Source organism: Pelecanus crispus, chromosome 2 (assembly GCF_030463565.1).
Source record: "Pelecanus crispus isolate bPelCri1 chromosome 2, bPelCri1.pri, whole genome shotgun sequence".
Lineage (NCBI taxonomy): Eukaryota > Metazoa > Chordata > Aves > Pelecaniformes > Pelecanidae > Pelecanus > Pelecanus crispus.
This window is the reverse complement of record NC_134644.1, coordinates 7,811,442-7,825,769: the sequence shown is the minus strand read 5'-3', so window position 1 is coordinate 7,825,769 and position 14,328 is coordinate 7,811,442. Positions and strand designations below refer to the sequence as shown.

General features: G+C 39.1%; 1 protein-coding gene across 1 annotated transcript in view; it reads left to right on the top strand.

Moving 5' to 3' along the window:
* The window catches only part of PRKAG2 (protein kinase AMP-activated non-catalytic subunit gamma 2), a 170,761-nt gene extending 160,019 nt beyond the window's left edge, over positions 1-10,742 (top strand). Inside the window, 6 exon segments of the mRNA XM_075728275.1 lie at positions 571-697; positions 1,450-1,615; positions 1,977-2,014; positions 4,941-5,087; positions 7,896-7,989; positions 10,613-10,742. Coding sequence (XP_075584390.1) covers positions 571-697; positions 1,450-1,615; positions 1,977-2,014; positions 4,941-5,087; positions 7,896-7,989; positions 10,613-10,644 — 604 coding nt within the window. The 3' untranslated portion in view covers positions 10,645-10,742.
* Positions 10,743-14,328: the final 3,586 nt, after the last annotated feature.

The window sequence follows — 14,328 nt, the reverse complement described above, 5'->3', positions numbered from 1 at the left end:
CAGCCTTGCACAGGTAGAATATTGCTAAGTTGTAGTCTGCAGTGTCTGTAGGATCTCCTGAGAATAACTTTTTGGCAATCCTCAATAATTCAGTGAAATGATTAGAAAATTGTTTTGGTTTAAGTGCATATATGCACTTATCCATAAAAATGATCTTCCTAGAAAATGTTACAGAAGTTTGGGATTGAGAACCATCTGGTTTTCACTGTTTGCCTGTCTCTGAACAGGAATATCCATTCTGAGTGCAGGGATACTGTGAGCACAGCGCTCACTGGAAAAAACAATTTACACTTGCACAGAAATAGTTCTGCTATTCTTTCTACCACAAGAAGTCACTTTCCGTCACGTTTTCTTACTGGTTTTAGATGTTCATGAGCATATTGTTGTTGATCTGTTTTACCAGATGCAAAAGTTAATTTGAAATACCTTATGTTTTCTGTAACATTAAAGATAATACAGATAATTACTCATGAATTACTTCATGGGGATTTGTAAATATGTGTATATATCACTTGACATTACTCAGTCAGCTAGAATTCATTAAAAAAAAATTAATGTTTTTCTCCTCAGCCTTTTTGATGCTGTATATTCATTGATCAAAAACAAAATCCACAGATTGCCAGTTATAGATCCTGTCAGTGGAAATGCACTTTATATACTTACCCATAAAAGAATCCTCAAGTTCCTCCAGCTTTTTGTAAGTATTTAAAGTTTTGCTTTGTTTAACTGTTCCCCCCCCCACCCCCATAGGCATCTTAAGCGATTTAAGTCTTAGTACAGAAACTTCTTGATAAACTTCCATATTCATTGTGTCTGTACGTATCTTTTTTTGATGAGAGAAATTAAAGCTTGATGTAGGACCCGTACGTTACCTTTTCTTTGTTTCAGTCATTTAAAGAAACCTAAACACCAAGGACATGTCTTGGCTATTTGAGTATTTTGCTGTCCTTTCTGGAAGATCTACTCAGCTTCAGAAGCTTGTTTACATGAACAGAAAAATGAATTGTCTCCCAGAGATGAGATTATCATTACTCACTGTCAGTCACAGGAATGAATAGGAGACCAAACAAAGTAACAAGAGTTCAAAATAAGCATTCAGCGTATAGTATGTTTTGCTGTCTTCTCTCTCCAGTTCCAGTGGGAATGACATAGCTTAGGGTCAAAAGCTTTTAGTGATGCATTACTACAAAAATAAATAAATGAGCAAAAAACTTAGCCACAAACTTCATTACATAGTCTTAATTTAGAGCTTCTTTGAACAGAAGTAATGTTTCTAGATCTGAGCTTGTTTTGGCTTTACATGAATCTAGTAGCAGATTACTGTAACAATCATTTGGAGTCTGTAGATGGATGAGTAAATACAGATTTCCTAAAATCTAGACCAATCATATGTAAACATTGTAGGTACAGAAAGCTGCACTGTAAATATGTTCATTCTGACTGTCCTAGATGTCAGAGATGCCAAAGCCTGCCTTTATGAAGAAGAATCTGGATGAACTTGGAATAGGAACTTACCACAACATTGCCTTCATACATCCAGACACTCCTATCATTAAAGCCTTGAATATATTTGTAGAGAGAAGGATATCGGCATTACCTGTTGTGGATGAGTCAGGTATGTGTTGGGTCTTCTGCATACAAAAGTGTGGTAAGATAAATGGTGCTGAACCCTGGATCGATATTGGGGAGGAGGGGAAGAGGAGAAAGAATTAAAAAACCCAAACAAACAAACAAAAAAAACCCACCAAAGGGCAGAGGGGGAGAAAGGGAATATAAAGAAATACTTATGTAAGATGTAGGTTGATAGGCTTGGAAGAACTTCATGGTTTGGTGGGTTGTTTGGGTTTTTTCCATCTTTCCTTCTTGATCTCTCTGTTTTCCTTCTGTGTAATTATAAGGTAACAAATGAAAGCAGGAAGCAAGAAAACTAATTTTGTATTTTAAGCACTTATATTAATTTTTCTTTTTCTTTTTAGGAAAAGTTGTAGATATTTATTCCAAATTTGATGTAATAGTAAGTATATCTCTTAAAATCTATTAAATATTTTTTATGCAGTACGCATTTGCAAATTAATCTGTTAATTTGTCAATTTTGGCTATTTTGTTCCTTAGGCTTTAGTTGACAAATTGAATAAAACGGATTCAATTCACCCTGCACAGCATTTTTTTATTATTATTTTTTATTTAAGCTATCCTTAGTAATACTACATGCATACAGGCATCTACTGCTCTGGATGTTACCCAAAATTAGATCTGGCCGTACTATTACAAAAAGAGGGCATAGGCTTCTTATGTTTGTTTCTATTTTTGAGACTGGACTTTCTTTTCCCAGCCACTGCTGTTCCATGGTCTGTTTTCAAAGAGAATGCAGATTTCTTCATGCAGTCTGGGTGCTTGGTGCGACTTGACCTTCTCAGTGAATTAAAACTACTTTGCCCATTCTTTTGTGTGAGTCTCTGACTCCAGAGTATTGCATCTGTATTCTTTCTGGTTTCGATCTAATTTAGGCAACTGTTTCTGGTTTTCCATCAGGAGTGCAACAGCATAGTCAGATTCATGCCATGATTTGCCATCCTCAGAGAGCAAGGGCTCTTCTATTCTTGTGGTCTTCAGAAACTTGAAAAATATATTTAGCTTTTTTTATCCCTGTCCCCTCCCAGCTGTATGCACCTGCCTTCTAATTGGAACTTCTGACAGCTACATTATTTTTTAGAGATTTAAGTGCCCAAGTTGCTTATTCCAGCAGCCTGCTAATGCTAACGAAGAATGTCTGAAACGCTGTGTAGAATGCTTTCAGAAATATGGGGAATAGTCCCAAATGGAAATACTTTTTAAGCTTATAAATATCTCTGGCTGCAAACAGTGCTCTTAATACTGAAAATTTTGCAATGTCACTGTTCTTGCCTGTCTTTCCTAGGTGTTTGTCTTTCTGTTCTTTGTGATTCTATACTGTGTAAGATACTGTTCTGCCATAAAGGCTGGTCAGGGAATAGGTAGTAGCTGTAGTGAGAGTGATCTAACATATCGAAGACAATGGAATTTCACAGTGGGCGGGTTCATTGTTTCAATTTATTTTGTAACTGCGTTAGACTTTAAGGCAGGACATGCTTCCTTTATTACCCGTATTTTTTTAAAAAGAGCCACCAACAGGAAGAGGGTTCCTTATGTTTTTCACTCCTTTTCTCATTTTAAGTGATGGGGCAACAATAATTACAGGATTTTTAGAGATGCTGGATCACTTATTTGGAAAAAACTATGTATTGGGACCAGAAAAAAAACCCACCACCAAGGCTTTAGGATATAATTGTTTGCTCCCAGCTATTAACATAAGAAAGAGTTAGGGCATCTGTTATTTGATATTTTCCTTGCTTATTAAATGGGGGCAAAAAGATACTTTGTTCTGGGTGGTATGGCGTCCTTGAACATCTTCTGGGTTTGGATGTGGATGTACTCTTTATCTTTACAATAAAGCAGTTTGAAGATATGTAATACTTCATTTGCTTTGTCTGCTAGCTTCTATTCTTAAAAGATAATCACCTCTGAGGCTTCCAGTTTTTCATCAGTCTGCTTCAACCTGATCTTCAAGTTTTAAAAGAGGAAACAAAAATCTGAAATGTATAATCTGATCTTCCAATAAACATAGAATTTGCAAGATTCAATTGATGATTTTTAACTTTAAACCATGCGGCTAATATGCTTAGTTAAATCAGTGTGTTAAGCAATGCCTGTATATACAGCTGGCTAAGTTGATAGATTTCTTTCATTTTAATACAGTTCTGAATTCATTTTCAGGTTCTTGATGGGAGAAACCTGGGAATGGTGTGATGGTATAGAAATAGCTTTGTTACACGAGTTATTGTGGGTAGGGTGACTTCAGTTTGCAGAGGTTTTGTGTGTTCCCCTAATGTCCTTCATTAGGAATTACTTAAATGGGTTAACTAAAACTGCTGTATCTTCGTGAGCATCTCAAACCTATCTTGTCACATTCAGTGTAATTCAATCCAAAAACTTGACCAATCACGGTATATGCTAGCCAAAAATTATTCTCATTTTCTTGCTTGGTCCAGTGTTTTCATTTTAAAGGTCTGTCTTTGTTCGTCCTTCAGTGCTTCAGTACACAAAATCAATAGGCCAGGATGTGCCAACACTATCAAAATATCACTATGGTCTCACCTACAAAGAGAGCTTTTGGTGTTCTGGACAAAGTCATCTTGCTACAAGCATGATCCTGTTCTTAAAATGGAAGTTGAGAATGCCAGCTTTCAAACTTTTAATCTTCTTACTTTTAGTGGTGGTGAAAGGTTTTCATTTATATTATTTTTATAGTACTTATTAATATATACACACACACACAAAAAAAAAAAATTTGCTGTCAAATGGCAGTGCCAACACAGTCCAGGAGAGGGAGTTTGAGCCCACAAATAACAAAGGTGAAAAAAATCTTTAATTTGTTCTCTACTTAGATCTTCACTAAGATCTACTTCATGGGTGGTGTTCAGAGCAGTTGGTGTCCTCCCCTATTCTATGAAAAAAACCAACATAAAATTGTATATTCTTAAAGTATATTCTGTATATTCAAAAATCTGTAGAACTTCATCTTTACACTTTCTACTCAGGGCAAAAACAGGATGAGTGACGTCAAGCCAAATATCAGATAGCGAAGTATGGAGATTTTCATTGGCCTAATGCATATCACAAAACAGTTTTATCAATTAACCCAGTCTGTCATATGGTGTTTAACATAATTGCATGCTTGACTGTTCCCAAAAAATGAAGATGAAGAGCACTTGTTTTGTTTAATATGTGACTTGGAATAGACTCAGTTTACACCAGCAATGTGTGTACTTGATGCCAAAATATTTACTTTGAGTACTTTATTAGTAAGTACTGAGATGTGTTATGTACCTTGGTTTGGTTTTTTTTGTTTCTTTTCCCCCCAGAATCTTGCTGCTGAAAAAACATATAATAACCTAGATATCACGGTGACACAAGCCCTACAGCACCGTTCTCAGTATTTTGAAGGTGTTGTAAAGTGTAGTATGCTGGAAACACTGGAGACCATTGTGGATAGAATAGTGAAGGCTGAAGTGAGTTTGCTTTTTATTTTTCCCTTTACTGTAAATTAGAAGTTGTATTACCAAACTAATAAAGAGTAGAAATTTATCCTTTCTAAGTTATTTTGGTGACTTGGTGAAAGTATTTTTTTCCTAACTACATGTGTTGGGTATCAGTTTGATTTACAGACTTAGATTATAGATGCTTATAGGAATGTGCAAGATACTGTACAGTATGTCTGTAATAACACTTATTTGCATTTTTGTTTTATGACATTGACTGAACTGAATGCAAAGCTGCTTCGAAAGAATCAAGCTTCTTCCAAGCCTGCTACAAGTTTTGCAGACAAATAGTTCTTTAAACTCCAGCATATAGCTAGGTTGATTGGCATATTGTTCAGGAAATTTAATGGATACAGTTAGTTAATGCATACGGAGTCCTGCACTGCTGTCATACAACTACTGTGAAACAGGGCCAGAAAATAAATTCTTGTGAAGGAGCCTTCACTAACTGCTCTTGTAGATGATTTATTTGTGTACTTTCCATTCTTTTGGTGCTGTTTATCTCATTTGTTAGTACTGGGAACTTTCTTACACATGGAAGTGAATGAGTACGTAGGTCTTCCTCCCGTTACGCCTCTCTGCAGAAGAAAATCAGTATTACCAGTTTCAGTTGTCTCTGAGGTTTGATCAGGTCCATTTAGATGCTTTAACTTATTCAATTACAAGATTTGTTTTTTCCATCTATAGGGTTGCAACCATGTGTATACTTTATATGAGTAAAACTTCCACTTTGTCAATAACCCCTTAGAACCTCCATTAGGCAATTTTTGCTTGTAACTTTCTGCATCTGCTTGAGCTTCTTGCTGAAATTGAATAATTTTAGCATTGCTTATATACAGATTTCAAACTTGGATAATTTTATTACTATCTTAAGAAGCTTTTAGACATTTGGGTTTTAAGAACAACTCCTACCCTTTGGTTCAGTCTGAACATAGTGAGATGGTATGTAAAAATGAGTCAGTCAAAACTACAAGCTATTTTTAGCTGCCAGACAAGTGCTTGATCTTACGGGAAATGAAACAATTAGATTGTCCATTTTTCGTGAATTTATTACACTGAGAGAAGAATAAAATTATTAAATATGTGCATATACAAAAACTAATACCCCATCTAAAAGATTACCAACATAGTTTCATCAAAAAGAAAATGCAGCAATATTTTCTCTTCCTTCCCGCCTCCTTTTCTTTCCTCCCTGTGTCAGGTGGGTATGACTGTTCAAGTAATTCAGAGCTCCTCTTTTCTTGTATCTGACTAGCACAAAGTGGGTTGACCTCAACCATAAATTAACGTATCTATTAAATCAAGACTGGTGCAGCTTTCTGGCTATCACCTCTGTGAGAAAATGAGAAAAATTCTTTTCACTTTCTTCACCATGTATCTGATTATTTGAACTTAAAATAGCAAAGAGAGAGAATTCACTTAGGTAAAAAGTAAACACGTAGTAGGCTCTCAACTTTTGACAAACACCCTTTTTGAGATCACTTACTTATGAGCTGGTTCAGCTGTGATGTTTAGGTTATACAACTCTGTGCCCAGTTGCAGTGGGCTCCAGTGCCAGGGCTGACATTTGGGCACTCCCCTGGTTCTGCAGTGGTCTTTCACTGCTGTAGCCTGCTCTGGCCAATGAGCCTCAGGATACAGGAGTATCATAGAATCATAGAATCGTTTAGGTTGGAAAAGACCCTTAAGATCATCCAGTCCAACCATTAACCTAACATTACCAAGTCCACACTAAACCAATTAAGGGTAGACTAGACTAAACCATGTCCCCAAGTGCCACATATACCCGTTTTTTGAACACTTCCAGGGATGGGGACTCCACCACCTCTCTGGGCAGCCTGTTCCAATGCTTGACTACGCTTCCCGTGAAGAAATTTTTCCTAATATCCAATCTAAACCTCCCCTGGCGCAGCTTGAGCCCATTTCCTCTCATCCTATCGCTTGTTACTTGGGAGAAGAGCCCAACACCCACCTCACTACAACCTCCTTTCAAGTAGTTGTAGAGAGCGATAAGGTCTCCCCTCAGCCTCCTCTTCTCCACCTACTTTCCCCACAGTTTGGACAAAAGTTTTTTGTGGTATCAAATGTTTCCTAGAATAGATTTGTAATGATAAAATCATTATTTAAAAACACAGTCTTACTGCTCATAAATCTTTCTTCCAAGTTGTGTCCTTGTGTTTCTTAACTCTACAGTGAGTTCGCACAGATAAGTTGAATCTTTTTTTTTCTGTCTTCCTGCAAAATGAGGATTTTAAAACCAGTCTGGCACTCAGTCTCAATTGTGTAGCCCTATGAGAAAAATCAGGTTAAAACCAACTTGGACATGTCAAGATACAACAAGTTTTAGTGCTGTGCCTCTCCCTGTTGAGAAAGTATTTTTCAGAAGGAAGCCTCGTTTTATTACTGCATCTTACTTTTTGAGAGGCTGAGTTGGGCAGAGCCTGTAAGTTGGGGAAAAGTCTTTGACGCAAGTGCCACTTTTTGAGAGCAGAAGTATTTTGAAGACCTAGATCTTGGCTTAAGTCACTTCAAATCTGATTTTCTTGCCATGTTAGATAGCTGTGTGTGCTTTTTAAACATGCACTAGTTTTCGTTTGTGTAGGGTAAGCATGTTTGTACTGCTGTGTGAGATTGGTATTGCTAGCATTTTGAACCATTCTTTTTTTTTCTACTTGTCTTCATACTGCATTACTTTAAGAATTTTATTTATTTGTTTTTCTTCGCTTTAGCTATTATTTTAAATCAGGCAAATATCTCAAAATACTTTCCTGCTTGCAGGTTCATCGTTTGGTGGTAGTGAATGAAGCAGATAGCATTGTGGGTATCATCTCCCTTTCTGACATTCTACAAGCTTTGGTACTCACACCAGCAGGTATGGATGTTGCCTTCTGAGCTTTGCCATAATTCACTTGGTAGTGTGTACACCCTGCAGGTTTTAATTTATTTGACAATGACAAACTTTTGATTTTCAACTTTTCTGTTTGATCGTAGTTCTTAAATACACTTTTCATTTCTCTTCAGGAAAAAGCTGACAAAATATTAACTGTCAGTCTTTTGTTCACTGAGGAATGCATGCAGAAGCTTCAAGAATGTCATTGCTACCCATATATCTTTTTAGGAAAAAAAGGTCTTGGTTAATGTTTTAACAGGATGAAGTTAAATGTTGCATGTATAGACAACATCTACAATAGGGCGCCTTCCCCACCTTCCTGAATTTCTGTACTCTGGCCCAGTGCTTCTAGTGTGGATGCAGTTGTGCTTTCCACTAGCTCTGCAAAACCACTGCCTCGGAGCCCTGCAGTTGTCCAGCTGTGCTGTGGGTTTTGGTTGGCACAACTATGTCAGAGACATCACCCCAGGCCACCAGAATTACTCCAGTAGAAATCTCTAGCGTATTACTAAACATCATCAGGTTCCTTTTAACAAGAGCATCCAACAATAGGTTTATTGCTGCTACTTTTATGTTGGCTGGTTGGGGGGGAGGGGTGCTTTGGGTTTTTGGTGGGGTTTTTTTTGTTTGTTTGGGGTTTTTTTAAGTTTTGCCCAAGTTACTAACCTGCTTTATATTCTTAGTTGTAATTTACTTTGACCGCATAAATGATTTCAGTCACAAGAACTAAAGCAAAGCCTTCTTTTGGCTTTGTGAGGAAGACAAAGAATGTCTTGAGGATTACCATTTTGCCTCAAAAAAAAAAAAAATTCAGACTAAGCAAATGGAGCTGGATGTGTCCTTCAAAAAAAGAAGTCTAAATGTGAGCCTATCTGGGATCTCTTATTCACACTGATAGATAACATGATAATTTAAAAGTCTTTCTCTGTAGATTTAAAAAAAGTTCATGTAGCTTTTTAAAATAGTAAGATTTCTCCTCTGAAAAGAAGCAATCAGTGATACTGCTGGAGGTATTACGTCAGCGTATCCGGTTCCTTTTAAGGACCAGGAAGAGCAAGTAACCCAGCTTTCTGTGAAAGGTATGGATGAGTATGAGATCAGCCCAAAGGCCTGGGTCAAATGGGCTCACTGCCTAGAAAGAGAACAGAGGGGTGTTATGTTCCTCCTAAGAGGGAGATGTAAAGATAGGCAGGCGGTGCCTCTCCAGGCAGAGGAGGTAGTTTCCCCTGTGACTGGAGGGTAGAAGGATCCAAGGAGGGTAGATCTTGCTGTTAATGGAGCAAAGTTTAGGCAGAAAAGATGAATCTGGATACTGACAAACCAAGAGCTTTGTTATATCGGAATTACATGGACACTTAAGTTGCAACTCTGTGAGCTGATAACAGTGCTCTGTAATTAAAAAGGGCAGTTCCTGCTCCCATACTCTGGGCCACGTGCTTCTGGCATTTAGTGTGTGGCAGCACCCACGCTCATGAGATCCCTCTGTGAGCTGCTTTAACTCACTGATCTCACAGGAAACTGAGCCAACAAAAAAGCTGCAGAGTTTTGTCAGTTTGGCACACAAAACTGGCTCACAGAAGAGTCTAGTACTGAGTACAGGGGTTAGAGCAACAGAGGGGGCAGGATTCTCGCTGGAAGAGATGAGGTGAGGGAAGGCATTTTTAGGAGCAGTTAGGTGTTAGATTGCAGTTCCACAGGCAACTGCCCGATTCTAGATTGGGATTTGTCTCATGAAGCGAGGATGTCTGCAAAGTAGATGTAGTTTGTAGAGTCTGGAGTGTGATTTACCCCTTAAAGTGTATGCATAAGAATGACCAGATAAATTATGCCCTAAAAGTGTCCATTTCTCTTCACAGACTAGAGACAAAAATTTATTGACTGGCAGGAATTAAAACCAGCCTACATCAGGGGAAAACAGTATCAGTTGTGATGAGAAAACTGGATGTGTTTAATGAATTTTTCAGTGTTTGATTATCCATTACAAGTAGTAACTCCAGGTTGCTGGCAGGAGATTCTTGCTTTCTAGAGCTGGATGCTGAAGCCAAACTCACCATAGGGTTCAGTCGTTGCCCAGCATGTGGCTTGTTTGAGTACTTGGAGAAGAGGCGAGATGCTATACAGTCCTGCTGAACAGGTCTCTCAGATCCCTACTGTAAGCAAAATTGCCTCTGAGCCAGGAAAAATGGGTCCATCAACACAGTGTAGTTAAACTGAATTCTTACATAGTTTATTGTCAAGCAGGACATCATTTTTTGAGGCTGTTATGATGATTAAGCTTGGCTTCTAAACTGATGGACAGGTTTGGGGTGTGGCTTTTTTTAAAATAAATTTTTGTGCAAAGCCACTCTTAGTAACTTCCCAGAAGAGTTACTTAGGCTACCTTGCCAATGAATTTAGAAGCAATAATGGTCTCAAGGCCGTCCTCACTCTGTTCACGTTAGCATTTAGCAATCCTCCAGCATATGCTGTGTAAATGGTATGCAGTACTAAGGTTCTGGTAACGTGGTCAGACAAAGCTGCCGTGTTCAGAACGAGCCATGCATTTCCAGAAGCCAAGTGCCACGTGCCTAAGGAAATCATGTGTGCTTTCCTCTTCTCTTAACAGGTGCCAAACAAAAGGAGAATGAAAGTGAATGACTGCTGTGAATGTATACACGTTTGTAGGAGAACTTAAACAAAGTTTCTGGGTCAAGTTTGTCTCAAGAACAGTGACTGCAATAGAACGGAGCGGGATGGTTGAGCATGTGTATTGGGACTTAGTGATGGATGATGAGTCTATTCCCCCCAGTGATGTCGCAAAAAAAAGCAGCATGACAAAAGCTTATGTTAAAATGTAGGCTTGTATTTCAAAATGTCTTCAAAACATTTGCTGGAAGACTTCACATGATGTCCTTCATTAAAATGCACTGTATTCTGAAACTTTTTCATTTTGTATTTGACAGAAGTCACTGGTCAGCAATGGATATATGTGACATAAGGCAAGTGTATGGCATATTCATATCATAGTGCCTTATGTCAAAATACAGCAATATGTCATCACTGTTGCCCATCACTGTCAAAGGAAGTATTGTGCTAAACGAGACACTGTATTTGAATGTGAAAGTCTTTAAACCTAAAACCAAATCAGTTTCAGTTCTCATTAGATTTGTCATAAAAGCTGTAATTTGAATATCGGTAGACTTCTTTAAAACTTCAATGACAGTTTTGTGTTAAATGTTGCATTCTGAACTGAGATGTAAAACAAGACTGATTTTAAAAACAGCTTTATTTATTTTTACTTTCATGACAATTTTTTACACATCTTTGGTGGATAGCTAAAATTTCACCATATCCATTAATAAACTGTTGATTGTTATACAAACAAGTGGTAGATTTTCTCATTATTTAAAACTTTGGAGTTGCAGAAGCTGTGGCCTGTATTACTTGAGCTGAAGATTTCAGAAGCGTGGCTCGGAAGTGCTCTACTGGAATACCCAGGCACCATGGAGGAAAGGAGGTGCCAGAGAACAACATTTTCAGCTGTATTAAAGTGTAGAACGATGTTTGTACAACAAAACCGAAACTTTTTATTGTATATGATTTGTACAGAATGCAGGAGTGAGGAGAGCTGTGGGGTATTTGCTGCTGTAAATGTACTGTAAAGTTTGAAGATGAGACTTTAATTGTAGATTCTTGTAGATGGAAGAAATTAAACCCTACAACATCAGTTTGGTTTTAGCAGTTCTTGCCAAGTTCATAGAATCATAGGCTGCTTTGGGTTGGAAGGGACCTTTGGAGGTCATCCAGCCCAACCCCCTGCAGTGAGCAGGGACAGCTTTAACCAGACCAGGGTGCTCAGAGCCCCGTCCAACCTGACCTGGGATGTTTCCAGGGATGGGGCATCTACCACCTCTCTGGGCAACCTGTGCCAGTGCTTCACCACCGTCAGTGTAAAAAATTTCTTCCTTATGTCTAGTCTAAATCTATTCTTCTTTAGTTTAAATCCGTTATTCCTTGTCCTGTCACAACAGGCCTTGTTAAAAAGATTCTCCCCATCTTTCCTATAAAGCCCCCTTTAAGTACTGGAAGGCTGCAATAAGGTCTCCCTGCAGCCTTCTCTTCTCCAGGCTGAACAACCCCAACTCTCTCAGCCTGGCCTCGTAGGAGAGGTGCTCCAGCCCTCGCATCATTTTGGTGGCCTCCTCTGGACCCGCTCCAGCAGGTCCATGTCCTTGTGCTGAGGGCCCCACAGCTGGACGCAGGGCTCCAGGTGAGGTCTCACCAGAGCAGAGCAGAGGGGCAGAATCACCTCCCTCGACCTGCTGGCCACGCTGCTTTTGATGCAGCCCAGGATTTGGTTGGCTTTCTGGGCTGCAAGCGCACATTGCCGGCTCATGTCCAGCTTTTCATCCACCAGCACCCCCAAGTCCTTCTCCACAGGGCTGCTCTCAATCCCTTCATCCCCCAGCCTGTATTGATATCAGGGGTTGCCCCATCCCAGGTGCAGGACCTTGCACTTGGCCTTGTTGAACCTCATAAGGTCCACACAGGCCCACCTCTCCACCTTGTCCAGGTCAAAGTTCTTTTGCATGTATAAATGTACGTGCATTTTGATTAGTGTAAACTAGGTATAGAAGGATTCTTATTTTCCTCCAACTTTGAAGGCAGCTTGTGCTAATGGAGTAATGCAGGCAGTACTTTTTACTGTGTTTCTAGTCTGAATACTGTACTGGAATAATGGAAGTAAATTGATCCGGTTTGGTGGGTTTTTTTTTTCCATTTATAAACATTGAGGTAAAAGGTTAACAGTTTTCCGTTTGCTTATAAAATGTGAGGTTTTTAATAGTGATGGAAAAACCCTTTCTTCCAAACTTTTCCACTTTCTGTAAGAACTTAACTTTTGAACTAAATGTGTGAAAATTTTCTTCTTACTGGCATCTTCCATGTATAAAAAATATTCCCGTAGTACATAATGGAAACTGTTCTCTTAAACTTTCTCTCACTTTCTTACTCTGTGAAAAATATTGTCAAGTCTTCTCCAGCACCTTCTCTGACTAGGTAAATACCGGCTCTGTTCCCTGTGATTCCGGATGGTATTGAGTTGAAATAGCTGGTTTGGCCCAACAGCAGCGACCTTAGTGTCTGGTGCTCATTGCTGCCGTCAGAGATGACATCAGCACAGCTCTGATGCAGTGACAGAAACTAAAAATTAGTGGCTCTTCTTCTTTCTGGGGTGTGTGGAGGGGATAATTTGTGGTAGATGAGGACTTTGTATTAAGGCTAAGTGGTCAGCAGTGCTACCTGCAAATGCCACCCAAGCTGCATAGATGCAACTTCATGAAAGCCCAGATATTGCTGCAGCACCTGTGCTGTGGGATGCCGGGGAGTTGCCTAAATGCATCGCTCGATCTCTCTATCTTAGTCTGCGTGAGCATGTTCTTCAGCCCTGTATTCAGGGTATTTGTGAAGATGAAGATTTGAACCAATGATACTCTTCTCTCTTTTTTTTTTTTTTTTTTTTTTTTTAATGACTTTATTTTTTAGCACAAAGTCTTTTGGCCTTGTTCCATGTAGACAGCTTTGGGCCTGTCTGCATAAATTTGCACGCAGAAAGCCAGAATGAATTTGCAGTTTTCAAACAACCGTGTACAGACTTGGTATTTTAACAATATTACAAATGCTGTTGATGTGTTGTGGACGCAGGACTAGCAAAATTATGGAAAGCAGCCTCTCCTCAGTGATATAAAACTGTATTGTAGAGAATTTCCACCCTTACTGTCTGGAATTCAGTTCTGAATTTTGAAGTTGTGAGAAGTAGAATCGCAGTGTAACTCCACAAGCATGAATAAACAGCAGTGCTATCAAAAAGGCACTGTGGTGTACTGGCACAAATACCAGTGCTGATACAGTAAATAAAACTAAAGAAATCACGCCATTTTTAATGCAGATCGTTTTACTACAGAGCTAGGAAAAATGCTTGTTCCAGCATAAGGGAGGGACAGGAATAAGTAAATGAGGGTGGAGCAAGGAGGGGTGACTCAGCAGCAGCGCCGCAGGTACCAGATTGAAGTGACAGTGCGGCTAAAGCTTTGATCTAGGACTCTTCACGTGGCTCGTGAGAGGCCTCAGCCATGGAAAAGAATGAATAAAATGTCATTAAACTCAAGTTCTTGCATATTTACGATTCTATGATTTTTTTTTTTTTTCTTCTGTTCAGGCAGCAAACAGTACCTATAGATCCTGAGACCACAGCGACGGCTCCAGGTGCTCCCTTTCTTTCCGTAGACAGGGCCGTGCTGCAAATGGAGACAGCAGCGAGCTTCCCCAGTGACTGCTGAAGGC